The sequence below is a fragment of the Vicia villosa genome, linkage group LG7 (assembly GCF_029867415.1).
Source record: "Vicia villosa cultivar HV-30 ecotype Madison, WI linkage group LG7, Vvil1.0, whole genome shotgun sequence".
In the NCBI taxonomy this organism is placed as follows: domain Eukaryota; kingdom Viridiplantae; phylum Streptophyta; class Magnoliopsida; order Fabales; family Fabaceae; genus Vicia; species Vicia villosa.
In genome coordinates this window covers 72,240,151-72,258,526 of record NC_081186.1, presented here as the reverse complement: position 1 = coordinate 72,258,526, position 18,376 = coordinate 72,240,151, and the positions used below count along the sequence as shown (strand labels likewise).

The following is an 18,376-nucleotide window of genomic DNA, read 5'->3' as shown; positions in this document are numbered from 1 at the left end:
TATCGATTCTTTCAATTTTATAAGCGGGTTCGAGCACCATGAATGCTTGTTTAATATATCTAGTGCATTTCTTTGTATTTTCTTTGATCGTACTTTAATTCTCAAAATTGATCTCATGATACCATAGCAGATGACAAACTAGGTTAATTAATAAGAAATACTTTTGTAATTGGATTGAATTAAAAAGATAATATAAGAATTCATATTTATACAAGATCCGATTGGTTGAAAAGAAAATTAATAATTGATTAAAAAAACACTCATAATCATTTACTATAATAAAAAACAATACAAACTAACTCTAGTTATCCAACTTTTGTAAAAAATACCAAGTTAAGTTGGATTTTATATATTTCACAATGTCATTGGATCCTAAAAATAAAATAAAAAGCTTTCCTATAGCTTTTAAAATGAGTTTTAACAAAGTATCTGTCATTCAAAGCATTATCTTCACTAATTACATAATTCTATGCTTCTAAAACATCTCGTATTCAACATTAACAAGTAAATACACATAATGTAATAGGAAAACGGATATATAATAAAATTGTTCAGTGTACAAGTACAAATTCATCTCTCAAAGAGAATTTAAGTAACAATTCTATGACATTTTACAATGTTACTGATATAAGTAACATTGTTCTATTCAATTACAATATTCATTATTCCACTAATTCATTACTCATTTGTGTAGGTGATCCCAAACCTATTCAACGCATCAACAACCTTGAATATATTATATCTAAGAAGGAATCAAACTAGTACTATAGAATTTTCAACTCTCACACACATTTCGTATCAACTACTTTCAAGACTCCAATTATTAGTGACCTTGAAATGAAATCTCATTGAAAAATGCATCGAGGTTGTTAGCTGAGGATCCACCTTTGCCAATAGCTTTACGACACATAACCTTAAGTTCTCTTGCTCTATTTCTAATTTTCTTTCCCTCTTGGCTTTCAAGATCCATAAATCTCTTAACAAGCATTTCTATATCTTCTTTTGCAAGATTCACTTCATTCTCTGACAATGGTGATACCTCTATCTTCCACCCATTTTTCCATTCATCAACCATTTGACTACTATTAGGAAATTGATCCAAGAAAAGTGGAAATGTAAAAATTGGTACTCCAGCAAAAACAGTTTCCAATGTTGAATTCCATCCACAATGGCTCCAAAATCCACCTATAGAATAATGTGACAATACTCTTAGTTGATCACACCATGGTATAACCATGCCTTTATCTCCACTCTTATCTTTTAATCGCAATGCTTCACCGCGAGCAACATACAGATATCGAATTCCAGTATTATTTAACGCTTCAACAATTTCATCCATTTGAGCATTGGATACGGAAAGGAAACTACCTAAAGAAATGTATAATACTGATTCATCTGGTTGAGAATCTAGCCATTTAATATAGTCATGGCTTTGATCCGTGTTTCCTGAAGTGTTTTCTTCGAGTTCTAAATAGGGAATTGCAGGACCAATAGGATAGATGGGAAAGGAGAATATATCTTTAAGTGTATCAATTGTTTTAGACTCTAACTCTTGAACTGTGGTAAACAAAAGATAATTTGCTTTGGATGCCATATATATGCATTCCAATGCAAGCTGCATTGCGTGATCATCTGTTTTGCGAAGAACAGTTAGAAGGTCTTCCATATAAAGTGAAGAAATTCCTGGAATGTTCTCTGTTTTTTCACCTTCATTAAATAAAACAATAATGATTAGATATGATTCATTAACAAGTGTATTAATACACTACACATGATATGAAATAAATAAAAGCATCCCATGTAATTATATTAGTTATGTTAGGTTGTTAGTAGTCCTTGATTAATGATACAAGTAGTTCAACCTATTATTTCATCAAATAATGTTTCATTTCTTTTCCTAAAAAAGTTTACTTCCTACAAATTTATATGTAACAATACTCAATATAACTACTATTGTTTTCTTTTTAAAAAAAATTTGGTACTAAAATTAACAAGAAATATAAAAATGAGTTACCAAGTGAATCCATTGTTAAGTGTTGGTCACGTGAGAAAACATCAAGGTGATGTAACATAGAGTAAAACGACGCCGACATGGTCCAAAACGCAGCCACTGGAATATTCCTCCTATTAGCAACAGCAACAGGCCACCGCAACTCAACGTCGCCGACAATCACATCCACCGGTGGTACAAGCTCATCAAGAAGCCGCTCAAACGGCGCTTCCATCTTCGTCATGACGGCTTCATAGAAGCCGGGAAAATTGTCTACTTTCTCGCGTTCTGATGGAATCACGTTAGGAATAGTAACAAAGCGGATGGCTTCCGGCTTTGGATCGGCGCCGATATAGCCGAGCCACTCTTCGGTGATTACAAAGGTTATCAGAACTTGGTTTGGTCTTCGTGAAGCTAGGATCTTACAGAAGCTTAGCATGGGGTTGATGTGTCCTCTTCCAGGAAACGGCATAGCTAACACGTGGCACACTTTGTCGCCGTCGCCGGAGAAACTCATTGTCGGAGAAATTGGTTGGTGTGAGTTGAGTTGAGTGGTTGGTGGATTAATCAATTTTTGTATCTAATGCTAACACTGTGTTTGTCACTTGAACTATTTGTGTGTAGTAAAGCATTAATTAATATATCTTGCAAAAAGATAGTCCACTATGTTAATGGTGATTTCTCAAGCTCACATTATAAAAGTATTTTATTTATTTTAGGATAAGAGACAAATTTCAAAGAAAAAATTAAAAAATCGACACGGAAACCCATCTACAATGAGCATCAAGAAGAAGAGATAAACTAAGAGGAAAATAAGAAAGTTAATAATATTAAACTCTCCACTGAGAGAAAGTTTGATCAGTCTGTCTGCACAACTATTAGTTTTGCGATATATGTGAATGTGACTAATCTTACATCTTTAATTTTCATGATCCGTAAAAGTTAAAGCTTCACTAAGAGACAAAAGATAAAGATAATCTGTTTTCTATATAAAATGACATAGAAATTCCGTGTAAAACTCTTATTCAATATATAAAATGGAAAAAAATGTTTATAATTAGAGATGGAGGAAGTATTTAAAGTTGTTTTGTTTTGGATTAATATGACATATTATAAACTAATTACATACATGCATTAGTGCGAATTAAGTTAACTTCCATTCACCATCATTATGTTCCTCACTTACAAATTGTTTTCAAATTTAGATTTTTTCTATACTTGGGATTCTTGTAAAGACTGCGGCCTAGATCGATTACTGTGAAAATAAGCATTTGTGTTAGTTAGCCAAGGACTACCCTAAAAGGTGTCGGGTACCCAAGCCAGTCAGTGGAGTATCATCGAGTACCAACATAGGCCGCGCAGGAACGGGTACACGGAAAGTCATGTGGCATAACTAATGATTGAATGTGTCATCAATAAATTCGTATTAAAGACAAAGCCAACGTCTATAACGAAGGAAGTCCAAAAGACACCTCTTTAATGAGGTTCTAAAGGCCTAATAAAGCTATAAAAAGGGGCTCCCGCAAGAGGGATAGGCCAGACACTCATCTTAGAACAAAGTGTATATTACACTACTTCCATATCCCCAAAGCTACGTATAAACATCATCTTGTTTGCAGCTTCCCTTACCTTTAAGGGCAAGCTCGTCCTATACTAAGTTTTTACACAAGAACATTGGCGCCACCGTGGGGCCTCGATGAAATTTATCCTAGGCCACACTCAACGAACCAGGAACAATGTCAGAGGAAAGTCCCCTAGACATGGCACAGATGCTGGCCATGATTGATGAACTGCGCCAACAAAATGACACGCTGCAGGACAACGTTCACCATCTGCAACTCCAAACTCAGGCGGACCCTCCTCCGGAGGACGAGCCTTTGGAAGCCCAACCCTTGTCTCAGGAGATTTGGGAAGATGTAGTTCCTGAAAACTTTCGGGCACCTTCGCTCGTCACCTACGATGGAAAAACCAATCCACATGAGCACATCATCGCCATTAACAATCAAATGGCAGTAATAGGGCCTACTGAATCCCTAAAGTGCAAACTAATGGTCGACACGTTCAAAGATATAGCCTTGAGATGGTACATGAGCTTACCCCAGCAATCCATCTTGAGTTACTAGGATCCTACCAAAAAATTGATACAACATTTCTCGGCCATAAGGCGCTGGAAAGTCTCCACGACAACATTGTTCACAGTCCGACAGGGGCACTTTGAGTCTCTTAGAGAGTACCTTGCACGATTCAACGAGGAAACTATCAAAGTTTCCCACCCCAATCAGGAGCTATTCGTCGGAGCCTTTCAGTACGGCCTTCGGGATGGACATTTCAATGAGTCACTGGCCCAAAAGCCAGCTTCCAACATGGATGAGATCATTACCCGGGTCGAGTGCTACATCAAGGGAGAGGGAAGTAACCAGGAGAAGAGAACTCAGGATTCCTCTAAAAAGTCAAAAGTCCGAGAAGAGAATCTCGGGAAGAAGCAAGATCAACAACGATCTATTCCCTAGGAAAGGCGAGAACATAGACCCCCCCCCCAAAAGCCGAATAAGCGACCACTAGAGCGAGAGGGAAATCACACCTCACTAAACACTAAAATGGGTGACATATACTAGGAGGTGGTTGTTTACTGTGAATTTTGGTAAACAACCGCTAGTCTTCCAAATTATTAAATGTATTTTGGTAACTTGCAGGATCGACTAGATTGATCCTAGGATATGTGTATGAAAATTTCTATTTTAATGACTGAATTCATATTTTAAAGGGATATTTCGAATGTGTAATTAATGTAAAGGCAATACAGTATGTAAAGATGAAATTCGAAAAAAAAAAGACTTAAAAGGCTCCGATGATAAATGTAAAAGACATGACTCGAAAAAGAAATGTATGTAAATGACTTGAATTTGTAAAACTGAGAGTAATATAAAAGTACAAATAGTGTTACACATACATTCTCAACCAAACTCTTTCTCTTTCACTTGGTACTTGAGCGATTTTTGAGTGATTTGTACAAAATAAACACCCCTGAATCCTACCACTAAGATCCCTATTTATACTAATTCGACCCTAACGGTCATACTCTAAGGGAATGCCACGTTGCCCTTTTGCATGTACTTCGATTCCTTAATGCTTCCACGTGTCTTTATGACTGAATAAATCATTTTGAAAATCGAAACATTTCCGCTCGAAGTTTTGATATGCAAAACAATGTGACTTTGCCAATCGTATCTTCAAAATATCTCGAAATAATCTAAGTCTTTTATTCCTTCAACTACGAAGATATTATAATATTTCATGCCTTACTTCGACTTATAGAAAATCTTCAACATAAATAATTTTAAAAAATAGCCTTACAAAGCTATTCTCCCTTCAAAGCATAAAGCTCTTAGAATATCTCGTGCTTACTTGTCGAAATCTCTAGCTAACAAATTGTCTCCAATAAATGTCTATTTCGAAAGAAATGCAGAAATAGACATTTCTTGACATTACAGATTTCGACAATTTGAACCCTTTGGTTTTCTGAGACTTTAAATGACGTCATAGTAATTATGACATTTCTTTTCAAACGTCTCCTCAAAACGTGTGCCATTACGTTTAATCATTACTCCTAAAAAATAGGAGTGAGACTATTAACTGTGCAACCGCTTAGACATCCAATCACCTCTGAACACGTGCCCCACTAATTTTATTCATAAAATTTCAAAAATTTGAAGGTTTAAATCCAGTCCCTATAAATAGTGATCCTTGTCACTTTTAAAGTTTTTCCTCTCGCTTTCTTCACAAAAACCCGCTTCCCTTTTCCTTTCTCTGAAAACCCATTCATACTTTCTTCATCTCTCTAATGAACTTAATCATCATTGACTTCTAGTGACCAAAAACTCAAACAATCTCAACCTAGAGAGGCTTGTCAGTCAATCTTCAAGATCCAAAAGCCTGTGTTAGTTGGGAATCAAGAATATGTCCCAAAACCTCCATACTTAGAAGAAAATCACAAGATTTATGCCTCTTAGGTGATTATTCCCTTTGAAATCTCTGGTGAAATACATGCACTTATAGGTCCGCTTCCTGGTCCTAATGCACATCTGCATTATGAGTTCTTTCCAACCTACCATATGACTAGGCCTTTAGTTAGTAAGAACAAAGTAGATGATAAGGGAAAACTTATTTTGATTGAAAATGTAGGAAAAGATTCTGCTGTGTCTTCGACGGGAGCTTTAATAGCTCAAGAAACCGTTCGATTAGAATATATGACAAATACCCTTAAGGTATTTAGGTCAATTCCTTTAGCAAAGGATCCTGAATCATATTATTCCTGGTTAGAGAAAATTGAATCGAAGAAAGCTCAATTCTGAAAAGATCGTCTGCTTTCTCGCACTCCAATGGGATCACATTGGGAATAATAGCGAAGCGGATGGCTTCCGGCTTTGGATCGGCGCCGATATAGCCGAGCCACTCTTTGGTTATTACAAAGGTTATGAGAACTTGGTTTGGTCTTCGTGATGCTAGGATCTTACAGAAGCTTAGCATGGGGTTGATGTGTCCTCTTCCAGGAAATTACATAGCTAAAATGTGGCACACTTTGCTACCGTCGCCGGTGAAACTCATTGCCGGAGAAATTTGATTGGTGAAAGTTGAGGGGTTGGTGGATTAATCAATTTTTGTATCTAATGCTAACACTATCACTCTAGAGATAAAAGTGTTATAAAATAAGATAGAAATTACTTTGTGTAAAACTCTCATTCAATATATAAAGTGGAAAATATGTTTATAATTAGATATGGAGGGAGCAGGGACGGATCTAAGTAGAGTAAATTGGGGTCAAGTGACCCCACTTGATTTTTTTCTTTAAAGTTAATAATAATAATTATTGATATATTGACCCCACATAAAATATCTTAATGTCTCCACACCATCCATTTACTTTAAATTTTATCCTCTAAGAAACATAAATCTGACACTTAATTTTACTTTATTGTTTTTATTTTCAAAAATAAATGCAAATTAAAAAGGAATGAGGAAGTTGTATAATTTTTTTTAACTAAATCTGCATAATACATAGAAAGTGGTATATTTGATGGTGTTGAAAATGAACTTTTTTTACAACACTTTTAAAAATATGAAGACACGTAGAGAGCAATTATAATTCTTGAATATTAAGTTTTCTTCAATTTTTTTTATATACATTAGTATTTTGTTTTGTAAAATTTAACTTTTTAGATATACATTATCATTATTTTACACATAAGTATTTATATGTTTTTTTATGAATAATAATATTATTTGATTTTAATATTTATATAAAAAATTGACCTTGACTCCACTTATTAAAATTCTTGGATCCGTCCCTGGGAGGGAGTATTTAAAAGTTGTTTTGTTTTGGATTGATATGACATATTATAAACTAATTAGAGCATTTTTAATGGAATGAATTATAAGGAATTAAAATGGATATAATAAGTTACTCCCTCTGGCCATTATTATAACTCAATATTCTTTTTAGGTTTATTGAATAATGGATATATTTGATTTTTTTATGTAGATCAGATACATTTATTACTCAATAAACTTAAAAATAGAATATTTGCTTATAATTCAGGAAAGGAGTATTTTTTATGGGACTAAATTGTTAAATAGGATTTAAAGAATTTATAATTGATCTATCATTTTTTACTTTAATAGTAGTTGTTTATAAATAACTCAAAATTGAAAATCAAAAGAATTAATTGTCTTTCATCTCGATAATATAAAATTATTATTTTTATGACAAATGAGGTTTAGTTGCCGTTGCTTATATAATGCATTTAAAATTATCCAAAATTTTAAATGACGCCACATCATCTTTCTATAATGGTGATTGACTATAAACAACAATAACTATAAGAAACTTTTATGTTAGTTTACCAATAATAAAGATGCTCTTACATACACACATTAGTGTGAATTAAGTAAACATTGACTACCATCATTATTGTTTTTGTCACTTGAACTATTTGTGTGTAGTATTAATTACCTAAATTCTTAAATATCCATAAGTTTCTATTGGATACCGGTATTTTTATTGCAAATTGTTTTAAATTTAAATTTAAATTTATTTTAAAATAAAATAAAATAAAGAAGTGAGGGTGGCAATAAATTATATTGTTCTATTGGTTTAACATACTGATACCCAATTAACTTTATAACCTAATTAAATTTATAAGTACTAAATTGTTCACGATTAATTAATATATCTTGAAAAAAAATAGTCCAATATGTTAATGGTAATTTCTCATTGAAGCTTATAATATAAAAGTATTTTATTTATTTTGGATAAAAGATAAAATGTCAACAAAAATAATTAAAAAATCGGCGCGAAGAGAAAAGACACCCATCTTCCATGAGCATCACGAAGAGATAAACTAAGAGGGAAATAAGAATGTTACAATATGAAACTCTCCACTTAAGTTTGATCATCTTGTCTTCACAATTATTAGCTTCACGGTATATGCAACTAATCTCACATCTTCAATTCTCACGATCCATAAGAGTTAAAGCTTCATTAAGAGACAAAAGATAAAGATTACCCGTTTTCTAGAGTGAATCATATTTACCACAATAAGGGAGTCCATCTCACCAAAAATAAAAATCAAACTTGACTTACAAGTTAGTTTGAGGTCATGAACCAATCCCTAAAGTTCAGCCAAAGTACAAGTTGCTCGACTAAGATTGCAAAAGAAACCTCTAATTTAAACACCTTTATGATATCTGATTAGACCTCCACCTCCACAAGCAGTAAAACTAGTATTACCATGATAAGATCCATCAATATTAAGCTTAAAGGAATTAACATCGGGAGAATACACTACTAAAAATATGAAATTTTAGAAAAGGTTTTTACATTAGGTATAAAAATATATGATGTAAAAAATATTTGTAAAATGATTTTACATCAGCCATTTATTTCCAATGGTCATTACATCGGTCCAGTTTCATACCTGATGTAAAAAGTCCAATCATTTTAAAAAATAAAAATACGGTGGCAGTTTGGTAAATAAATGGATTTTTGTTTTAAGAGGCCATTACATCGGTTTATTGCTACCAACCGATGTAAAACATATGTGACGTGCCCATTACATTGGTTCATTAGTCCAACGGATGTAAAAGCCCATATAAATTACCTCGGGATTCAGGACCAACCGATGTAAAAGAGCCCTTGTTTCAACAAAACCCTAACATTCTTTTCCATATCTCATTTCGTCCCAGCACTTCTTCTTTTGTTCCCAGCACCACGAAAAACGGCCACTGCTCACACGGACAACCAGCGCGACTGTCTCCGCCGTTCGTGATGCTCATCACCATGAACGACGATTGCTCACCACCATGTTGGGCGACTGCTCGGAGATTATCACGGTTTCACGAATGCTCACAGTTTCACAAACGGCCAGCCACCAAGAACAACCACCACAAACGTTGTAAGATCCAGAGCAGTTGACATGTAATCAGGGAACCTTGTAAGAATCCATGTCTTTATGTTGTGTCGTCTTTGTTTTTTCGAGCACTCAGAAGCAAACCCTTTTCGCCATGAGACGTCAGAAAACATCGATCCGTGCCATCTTCACATGGGTCCGGCGATAACCTCCAAAGGTCAAGGCTTTTCTCGCCGTCGTCTCCGGCATGGCCGCTCTTTTTCTCCTTCGATTCATCATTCACAATCACAATAATCTCTTTGTCGCTGCTGAAGCTGTTCACTCCCTCGGTATCTCCGTTCTTATCTATAAACTCATGGAAGAGAAAACCTGTGCCGGTTGGTATTCCTTTCTTTCTTTTCCGATTCAATATGTATCTTGAATCTTTTTACATTTTTCGTGCCTGGGTTGTTGTTTTTGTTTATTGGGTAGGTTAAAAATTTCCTCTTTTTTGTTCTATCAAAAGATCGATTTTTTGGGATTTGTTTCTATAAATTTTTACCCCCTTTATTATATTTCCTTAAAAGGGAATTGAATTTTGTCTTTGCTTTTCTACGGTTTCAATCAGATTGACATTGTTTGGCTAGTTTCAATTGTGTTTGTGTTTGGCCTAATTTTGTGTTGTGACTTGTTTTTCTTTTGGATTAAGAAGAGACATGAATTGAATTTTTTATTTGTGTTGATAATGATTTTGAATGATGTACATGATTATCACTCAAATCCCAAGAATTGACAGCTATATTTTTAGCTGTTAGGCTGTATTGTAGTTTTGTCATGGAATATGACATACACACCATACTTGATTTGGCGACTTTCGTCACTACGGTGTGGGTTATATACATGATTCGATTTAAGCTAAAGGCTAGTTACATGGAAGAGAAGGATAACTTTGCAATTTACTACGTGGTAAGCTCCAATTATTTTATCCTAAATTTAAAAGCATTATTTTTGTTCTCTTTTATGGTAAGTATGGTAGTTTGACATTATTAGTTTTTGTATTTAATGCAGTATCACTTGTGGTGGTTGTTGGAACAGATTCTCAATCTTGTTCCAACAATCTCCCCCTTTTTGACGATGACAAAACCATGTATTTTTATGGAACAATTTTATGAGACAATAATAAATAAGCAATTATATTTCCTCATATTTCATGTTTAATCAAACATCTTAGATTTTAATCACATTAATATTTTACTTCTGTTTCCTTTTTGAATGATATACTTCTTTCTTGTTTGCTCATCAAAATATATTTCTCTTCTTCTGTTCTTCTCCCCCTTTTTGTCATAATCAAAAAGCTTGAAGAGTTAGGTGTACTAATTTTCTTCCCCTAAATTTGATTATCCTATTAATTTATGATTTAGAACTCCCTAGAGTTCTAACAATCTCCCTCTGACATGTACAGTCTCCCCCTAAATTGAATTAACTATCTGATTTTACTGCATACGTTTAAGTCAGATACTAATTGTCTTGGAATAGCATGTCAATTTTAATAAGGGAACTAACTTTCTACAATTTTTTTTTACTTATGTGGTTACTTTTAAAATTGTTGATGTTGTAAATGATTGCAGGCAAGGAGTATAAAAATAAAGCACACCAAGTTGTTCATAAATCACACATTAAGCAAAGTATTGATATACACACAACTAGAACTATAAAAGACGTTCAAGTAGAGACATAATCTAAGGTTGTTTGGGAACGAGAGATAGAAGAAGATTTTTTATTTCATTTGTAGACTCCTTTTGTCTCATCATCCAGGATTCAAATTTCCAGTTGGTTGCATCCTGCCTGTCCAATCTTTTTCTAACTCATGCATATTCCTTCTTAAGTTCATTTATCGTTTCAAGCATCTTAGCAGACTTGTCATTTGCAACGCTTGCAAGTACAGATGAAACAGTGAGATCCTTGGGAGTCACCTGGTCAACATTTACTTCCCACGTTGGTATTCTTCCTTCACATATGTCTTTAGGCACATCACTTGAAATATGCTTTATCAAGGCCAAGGAATTTGCTTGATTTTCATCAATATCCACATGCTCAGAAGATGTAGAACCAAGAAGAAAACCGTTACAAAATCAAATAAAATACAAAGGATTAGAATCAAGAAGAAAACTGTTACAAACATCATCATTAGCATAATGGTTACAACAATTAAAAGGAACAACTCCCAAGGATGATTGAAAAAGCAACTTACATGCAGTCCATTGGAGAAAACAAAAGCACAGAGGAAACACGCTTGCATTTATCACACACTCCAAAGATCAAGACAACGAACACAATTTCAAAGCTATAAAAGAAGTAAGACCTCTTTTGAAATGTGTGGTTCAGGAAAGATGTAGTAATGAAAAACTACTAAAATCAAAAAGAGCTTTAAACAGAAGAGGATTGAAATACTGTCTCCCTAAAGACTCCCATTCAAATTATTACTCAAGAACCAAAGAAGCAACTCTCAATAAGAACAGTTGTTCTTAATCTGCTTATGAAGAAGATCAGAAGAAGAAGAACCAAAGAAGCAACTCTCAATAAGAACAGTTATTCTTAATCTGCTTATGAAGAAGATCAGAAGAAGAAGAAGAACCAAAGAAGCAACTCTCAATAAGAATAGTTTGTTAGAACAAGATTTGTTCTTATCAATTATCTTAGTTTTGATGATAACAATAATATGAATTTTGCTTAAGATAATATGGTACTCTAATCCAATGCAATTTCCCTTTCAGGAAATATATATAAAGAGTACGCATAATTCAGCGCTCAGAAGTTGTATCTCAAATGGTTCAGCATGCAACATCAGAACATGGTCTGGCAAGACATCAGAAGATGGTCGAAGCAGAATCAGAACATGGGTCTATGGAAGCATCAGAAGAACATGAGATCAGAAGCACTGAAGATCAGAAGATGGTATCACGCTCAGAAGCACTTCAAGGTCAGAAGATCAGAAGATGCTATGCACCAAGCTGTTTTGACTCTGATGATATTCAAACGTTGTATTCACAAACATCAGATCAGAAGGAAGTACAGGTGGCAGACTACGCTGACTGACAAAAGGAACGTTAAAAGCTACTAAAGGCTACGTCAGTAGACACAGCGTGAACAAGGCTCGAGGTAGTTGACAAAAGCGTATAACATTAAGTGCAATGCTGTACGGAACACGCAAAGCATTAAATGCATTCAACGGTCATCTTCTCAACGCCTATAAATATGAAGTTCTGATGAGAAGCAAGGTTACCAATTCTTAACAACTCTGAACGAAAAGAAACTTGCTGAAACGCTATTCAATCAAAGCTCAGAATCTTCATCAACTCACTACATTGCTGTTGTAATATTTTAGTGAGATTAAGCTTAAACGTTAAGAGAAATATCACAGTTGTGATTATCGCTTTTAAGAAGCATTTGTAAACTCTTAGAATTACATTAAGTTGTAAGGAACTAGAGTGATCAGTGTGATCAGTATACTCTAGGAAGTCTTAGCAGTTGGCTGAGCAGTTTGTAACTAGAGTGATCGTGTTGATCAGAATACTCTAGGGAAGTCTTAGGAGTGAACTAAGCCTAGAGTGATCGTGTTGATCATTAGACTCTAGAAAAGTCTTAGAGGGTATCTAAGCAGTTGTTCCTGGAGTGATCAGTGTGTGATCAGAAGACTCTGGAAGACTTAGTTGCGGACTAAGTGGAAAACCATTGTAATCCGTGCGATTAGTGGATTAAATCCTCAGTTGAGGTAAATCATCTCTGCGGGGGTGGACTGGAGTAGCTTCGTTAACAGCGAACCAGGATAAAAATAATTGTGCAATTTATTTTTATCGTCCAAGATTTAAAGTCACACTTATTCAATCCCCCCCTTTCTAAGTGTTTTTCTATCCTTCAATTGGCATCAGAGCGCCGGTTCTAAGGTGCAAGCACTTAACCGTGTTTAGAAAAGATTCAGGAAGAGAAAAACGCTTCATTTAAAAGATGGTTGATGAAAGTGAAAAGTCTACATCTACACCTGCATCTACATCCGGCTCTGCTGAGCAATACAACGGTAACAATGGTTATACTAGACCGCCGGTATTTGATGGTGAAAACTTTGAATACTGGAAAGATAAACTGGAAAGTTATTTTCTGGGTCTAGATGGTGATCTATGGGATCTTCTAATGGATGGTTACAAACATCCAGTAAATGCCAGTGGCGTGAAGCTGTCAAGGCAAGAAATGAATGATGATCAAAAGAAGCTTTTCAGGAATCATCATAAATGTAGAACTGTTTTGCTGAATGCTATCTCTCATGCTGAGTATGAGAAGATATCTAACAGGGAAACGGCCTATGACATATATGAGTCCTTGAAAATGACTCATGAAGGAAATGCTCAAGTCAAGGAGACTAAAGCTCTAGCCTTAATCCAGAAGTATGAAGCCTTCAAGATGGAGGATGATGAAGACATTGAAAAGATGTTTTCGAGATTTCAAACTCTGACTGCTGGATTGAGAGTTCTTGACAAAGGATACACCAAGGCTGATCATGTGAAGAAGATCATCAGAAGCTTACCCAGAAGATGGGGTCCTATGGTGACTGCATTCAAGATTGCAAAGAATCTGAATGAAGTCTCTCTGGAAGAGCTTATCAGCGCCTTGAGAAGTCATGAAATAGAGCTGGATGCAAATGAGCCTCAAAAGAAAGGTAAGTCTATTGCATTAAAATCAAATATCAAGAAATGCACTAACGCTTTTCAGGCCAGAGAAGAAGATCCTGAAGAATCAGAATCTGAAGAAGAAGATGAACTGTCCCTGATCTCCAGAAGGTTAAATCAACTCTGGAAGACCAAGCAAAGGAAGTTCAGAGGCTTCAGAAGTTCAAGGAAATTTGAACGTGGAGAATCTTCTGATGAAAGAAGATTTGACAAGAAGAAGGTCATGTGCTATGAATGCAATGAGCCCGGACACTACAAGAATGAATGTCCAAATATTCAGAAGGAAAGTCCCAAGAAAAAGTTTCATAAGAAGAAAGGTCTTATGGCAACCTGGGATGAGTCAGAAGATGATTCAGAAGATGAGCAGGCTAACTGTGCGCTGATGGCGACAGAAGATGACGGATCAGAATCTACATCAGAATCAGATTCTGAAGAGGTATTTTCTGAACTTACTAGAGATGAGTTAGTTTCCGGTCTAACTGAACTACTGGAACTCAAGTCTAAAATTAGTCTCAAATACAAAAAGCTGAAAAAGCAATTTGAATTTGAAACAAAGAAGCTTGAGTTGGAAAATTCTGAATTAAAAGAAAAACTTTTAAAATTATCCAATAATGTTGGATCTCCTTCTGATTCAGAAAAATCCACTCCGAGTCTAAACCATATTCTGAAAGAATATGATTTAAGTTTCAGGAAGTTCTTATCTAGAAGTATTGGCAGAAGTCAGCTAGCTTCTATGATATATGCCGTATCTGGAAACAAAAGAGTTGGCATTGGTTTTGAGGGTGAAACCCCATACAAACTTGAACCTGTTGATGAAATGAAAATTACATACAAGCCATTGTATGATCAGTTCAAGTATGGCCACTCTCATGATATTAGGCACACTTCACATGCTCAAAGTTTTCACATAACACACACCAAGAAGCATGTGACACAACCTAGGAAATATCATGAAACTCATATTAAAAATTATCATGCTGTTCCTCCTATTGCTTATAATGTTAAACCCAAGTTCAATCAGAACTTGAGAAAATCTAACAAGAAAGGACCCAAGAAAATGTGGGTACCTAAGGATAAGATTATTCCTATTGCAGATATCCTTGGCTGCAAGAAGGACAAAGCACAACATGTCATGGTACCTGGACTCTGGATGCTCACGACACATGACAGGAAGAAGGTCTATGTTCCAAGACCTGGTGCTTAAGTCTGGAGGAGAAGTCAAGTTTGGAGGAGATCAGAAGGGCAAGATAATTGGCTCTGGAACTATAAAGTCTGGTAACTCTCCTTCCATTTCTAATGTACTTCTTGTAGAAGGATTAACTCATAACCTCTTATCTATCAGTCAATTGAGTGACAATGGTTATGATATAATCTTTAATCAAAAGTCTTGCAAGGCTGTAAATCAGAAGGATGGCTCAATCCTATTTACAGGCAAGAGGAAGAACAACATTTATAAGACAGATCTGCAAGATCTTATGAGTCAGAAGGTGACCTGTCTTATGTCTGTTTCTGAAGAGCAATGGGTCTGGCACAGAAGATTAGGTCATGCTAGTTTGAGAAAGATTTCTCAGATTAACAAACTGAATCTGGTCAGAGGACTCCCTAATCTGAAATTCAAATCAGATGCTCTTTGTGAAGCATGTCAGAAGGGCAAGTTCTCCAAACCTGCATTCAAGTCTAAGAATGTTGTTTCTACCTCAAGGCCATTAGTACTCTTGCACATTGATCTGTTTGGACCAGTCAAAACAGCATCTGTCAGAGGAAAGAAATATGGATTAGTCATCGTAGATGATTATAGCCGCTGGACTTGGGTAAAATTCTTAAAACACAAGGATGAGACTCATTCAGTGTTCTTTGATTTCTGCATTCAGATTCAATCTGAAAAAGAGTGTAAAATCATAAAGGTCAGAAGTGATCATGGTGGTGAATTTGAGAACAGATCCTTTGAAGAATTCTTCAAAGAGAATGGTATTGCCCATGACTTCTCTTGTCCTAGAACTCCACAGCAAAATGGGGTTGTAGAACGAAAGAATAGGACTCTGCAAGAAATGGCCAGAACCATGATCAATGAAACCAATATGGCTAAGCATTTCTGGGCAGAAGCAATAAACACTGCATGCTATATTCAGAATAGAATCTCTATCAGACCTATTCTAAATAAGACTCCTTATGAATTGTGGAAGAATAGAAAGCCCAACATTTCATATTTCCATCCTTTTGGATGTGTATGCTTTATTCTAAACACTAAAGATCATCTTGGTAAGTTTGATTCCAAAGCTCAAAAGTGTTTCCTTCTTGGATATTCTGAACGCTCAAAAGGCTACAGAGTATACAATACTAAAACATTGGTTGTAGAAGAATCAATCAATATCAGGTTTGATGATAAGCTTGGTTCTGAAAAACCAAAGCAGTTTGATAATTTTGCAGATTGTGATATTGATATATCAGAAGTTGTTGAGCCAAGAAGCAACGCATCAGAAGCAGAGCTCCTCAGAAGCAAAGAACCAGAAGATCAAGTATCAGCTTCTCTGGAGGATCTAAGTATTTCTGAAGAACCATCTGTCAGAAGATCATCCAGACTCATCTCTGGTCATTCAGAAGATGTCATTCTTGGAAAGAAGGATGATCCAATCAGAACAAGAGCATTCCTTAAGAACAATGCAGACTGCCAATTAGGTCTTGTATCTTTGATCGAGCCAACTTCTGTTGATCATGCTCTAGAAGATCCAGACTGGATAATTGCTATGCAAGAAGAACTGAATCAGTTTACAAGGAATGATGTTTGGGATCTTGTTCCTAGACCAGATGGGTTCAATATAATTGGTACAAAATGGGTCTTCAGAAACAAGCTCAGTGAGAAAGGTGAAGTGGTAAGAAACAAAGCCAGACTGGTGGCTCAGGGTTATAGTCAGCAAGAAGGGATTGATTATACAGAAACCTTTGCACCAGTGGCCAGGTTAGAATCTATTCGTCTATTAATTTCTTTTGCCACTCAACATAACATCACTCTCTATCAAATGGATGTTAAGAGTGCCTTCTTAAATGGTTATATAGATGAAGAAGTTTATGTCCATCAACCTCCTGGTTTTGAAGACTCTATGTCTCCGAATCATGTGTTTAAACTAAAGAAATCATTATATGGATTGAAGCAAGCTCCCAGAGCTTGGTATGAACGCTTAAGTTCTTTCCTTCTAGATAATGGTTTCACTAGAGGAAAAGTGGACACTACTCTCTTTTGTAAAACCTTTAAAAAGGATATTTTAATTTGTCAAATATATGTAGATGATATTATTTTTGGAACATCTAATGCTACACTTGGAAAGGAGTTTGCTAAGTCTATGCAGGCTGAGTTTGAAATGAGCATGATGGGAGAACTCAAGTATTTCCTTGGAATACAAATAAATCAAACATCAGAAGGAACATATGTTCACCAAACCAAGTATGTGAAGGAACTTCTGAAGAAGTTTAATCTTCTGGACTGCAAAGAAGCCAAAACTCCTATGCATCCAACATGCATCCTAGGTAAGGATGAGGTAAGTAAGAAGGTAGATCAGAAGTTATACAGAGGTATGATTGGATCTCTTCTATATCTGACTGCTTCTAGACCTGACATTTTGTTCAGTGTTTGTTTGTGTGCTAGATTCCAATCAGATCCTAGAGAATCTCATTTAACTGCTGTTAAGAGAATTCTAAGGTATCTGAAAGGTACTACTAATGTTGGCTTAGTTTACAGAAAATCTAAAGAATACAACTTAGTAGGATTCTGCGATGCTGATTATGCTGGAGACAGAATTGAAAGAAAAAGTACTTCAGGAAGTTGCCAATTTCTTGGAAGTCATTTGATCTCCTGGTACAGCAAGAAGCAAGCAACTATTGCTCTATCAACCACAGAAGCAGAATATGTAGCTGCTGCTGGTTGTAGTACACAGATGCTCTGGATGAAGAGTCAGTTAGAAGATTATCAGATATTTGAGAGTAACATTCCTATATTCTGTGATAATACTTCTGCTATATGTTTATCTAAGAATCCTATTCTTCATTCAAAAGCTAAACATATTGAGATTAAACATCATTTCATAAGGGACTATGTTCAGAAGGGTGTCATATCTTTAAACTTTGTTGATACAGACCATCAATGGGCTGATATCTTTACAAAACCCCTGGCTGAAGATAGGTTTAAGTTCATTCTGAAGAACATCAGTATGGATTTATGCCCAGAATGAGAAGATGAGAAGTTCTCATGTATGAGTATCTTCTGAAATGAATGTGGAACATTTTTT

At 35.3% G+C, this 18,376-nt stretch overlaps 1 protein-coding gene across 1 annotated transcript; it reads right to left on the bottom strand.

The window, feature by feature from the left end:
* Positions 1 to 640: 640 nt before the first annotated feature.
* LOC131620777 (UDP-glycosyltransferase 87A1-like) lies at positions 641 to 2,839 on the bottom strand. The gene is made up of 2 exons (XM_058891936.1): positions 2,015 to 2,839; positions 641 to 1,707 (listed from the first exon to the last, which is right to left on the bottom strand). The coding sequence occupies exons 1-2, from the start codon at positions 2,505 to 2,507 to the stop codon at positions 824 to 826; spliced, it is 1,377 nt and encodes a 458-aa protein (XP_058747919.1). The 5' UTR covers positions 2,508 to 2,839; the 3' UTR covers positions 641 to 823.
* Positions 2,840 to 18,376: the final 15,537 nt, after the last annotated feature.

What these genes read in the sequence shown, in the direction of transcription:
- LOC131620777 (XM_058891936.1), bottom strand. Translation starts at nt 2,507, where the DNA reads ATGAGTTTCTCCGGCGACGGCGACAAAGTGTGCCACGTGTTAGCTATG. An exon ending in CTTAACAATGGATTCACTTG is followed by an intron (nt 1,708 to 2,014) that starts GTAACTCATTTT and finishes TATTTAATGAAG; the next exon opens with GTGAAAAAACAGAGAACATT.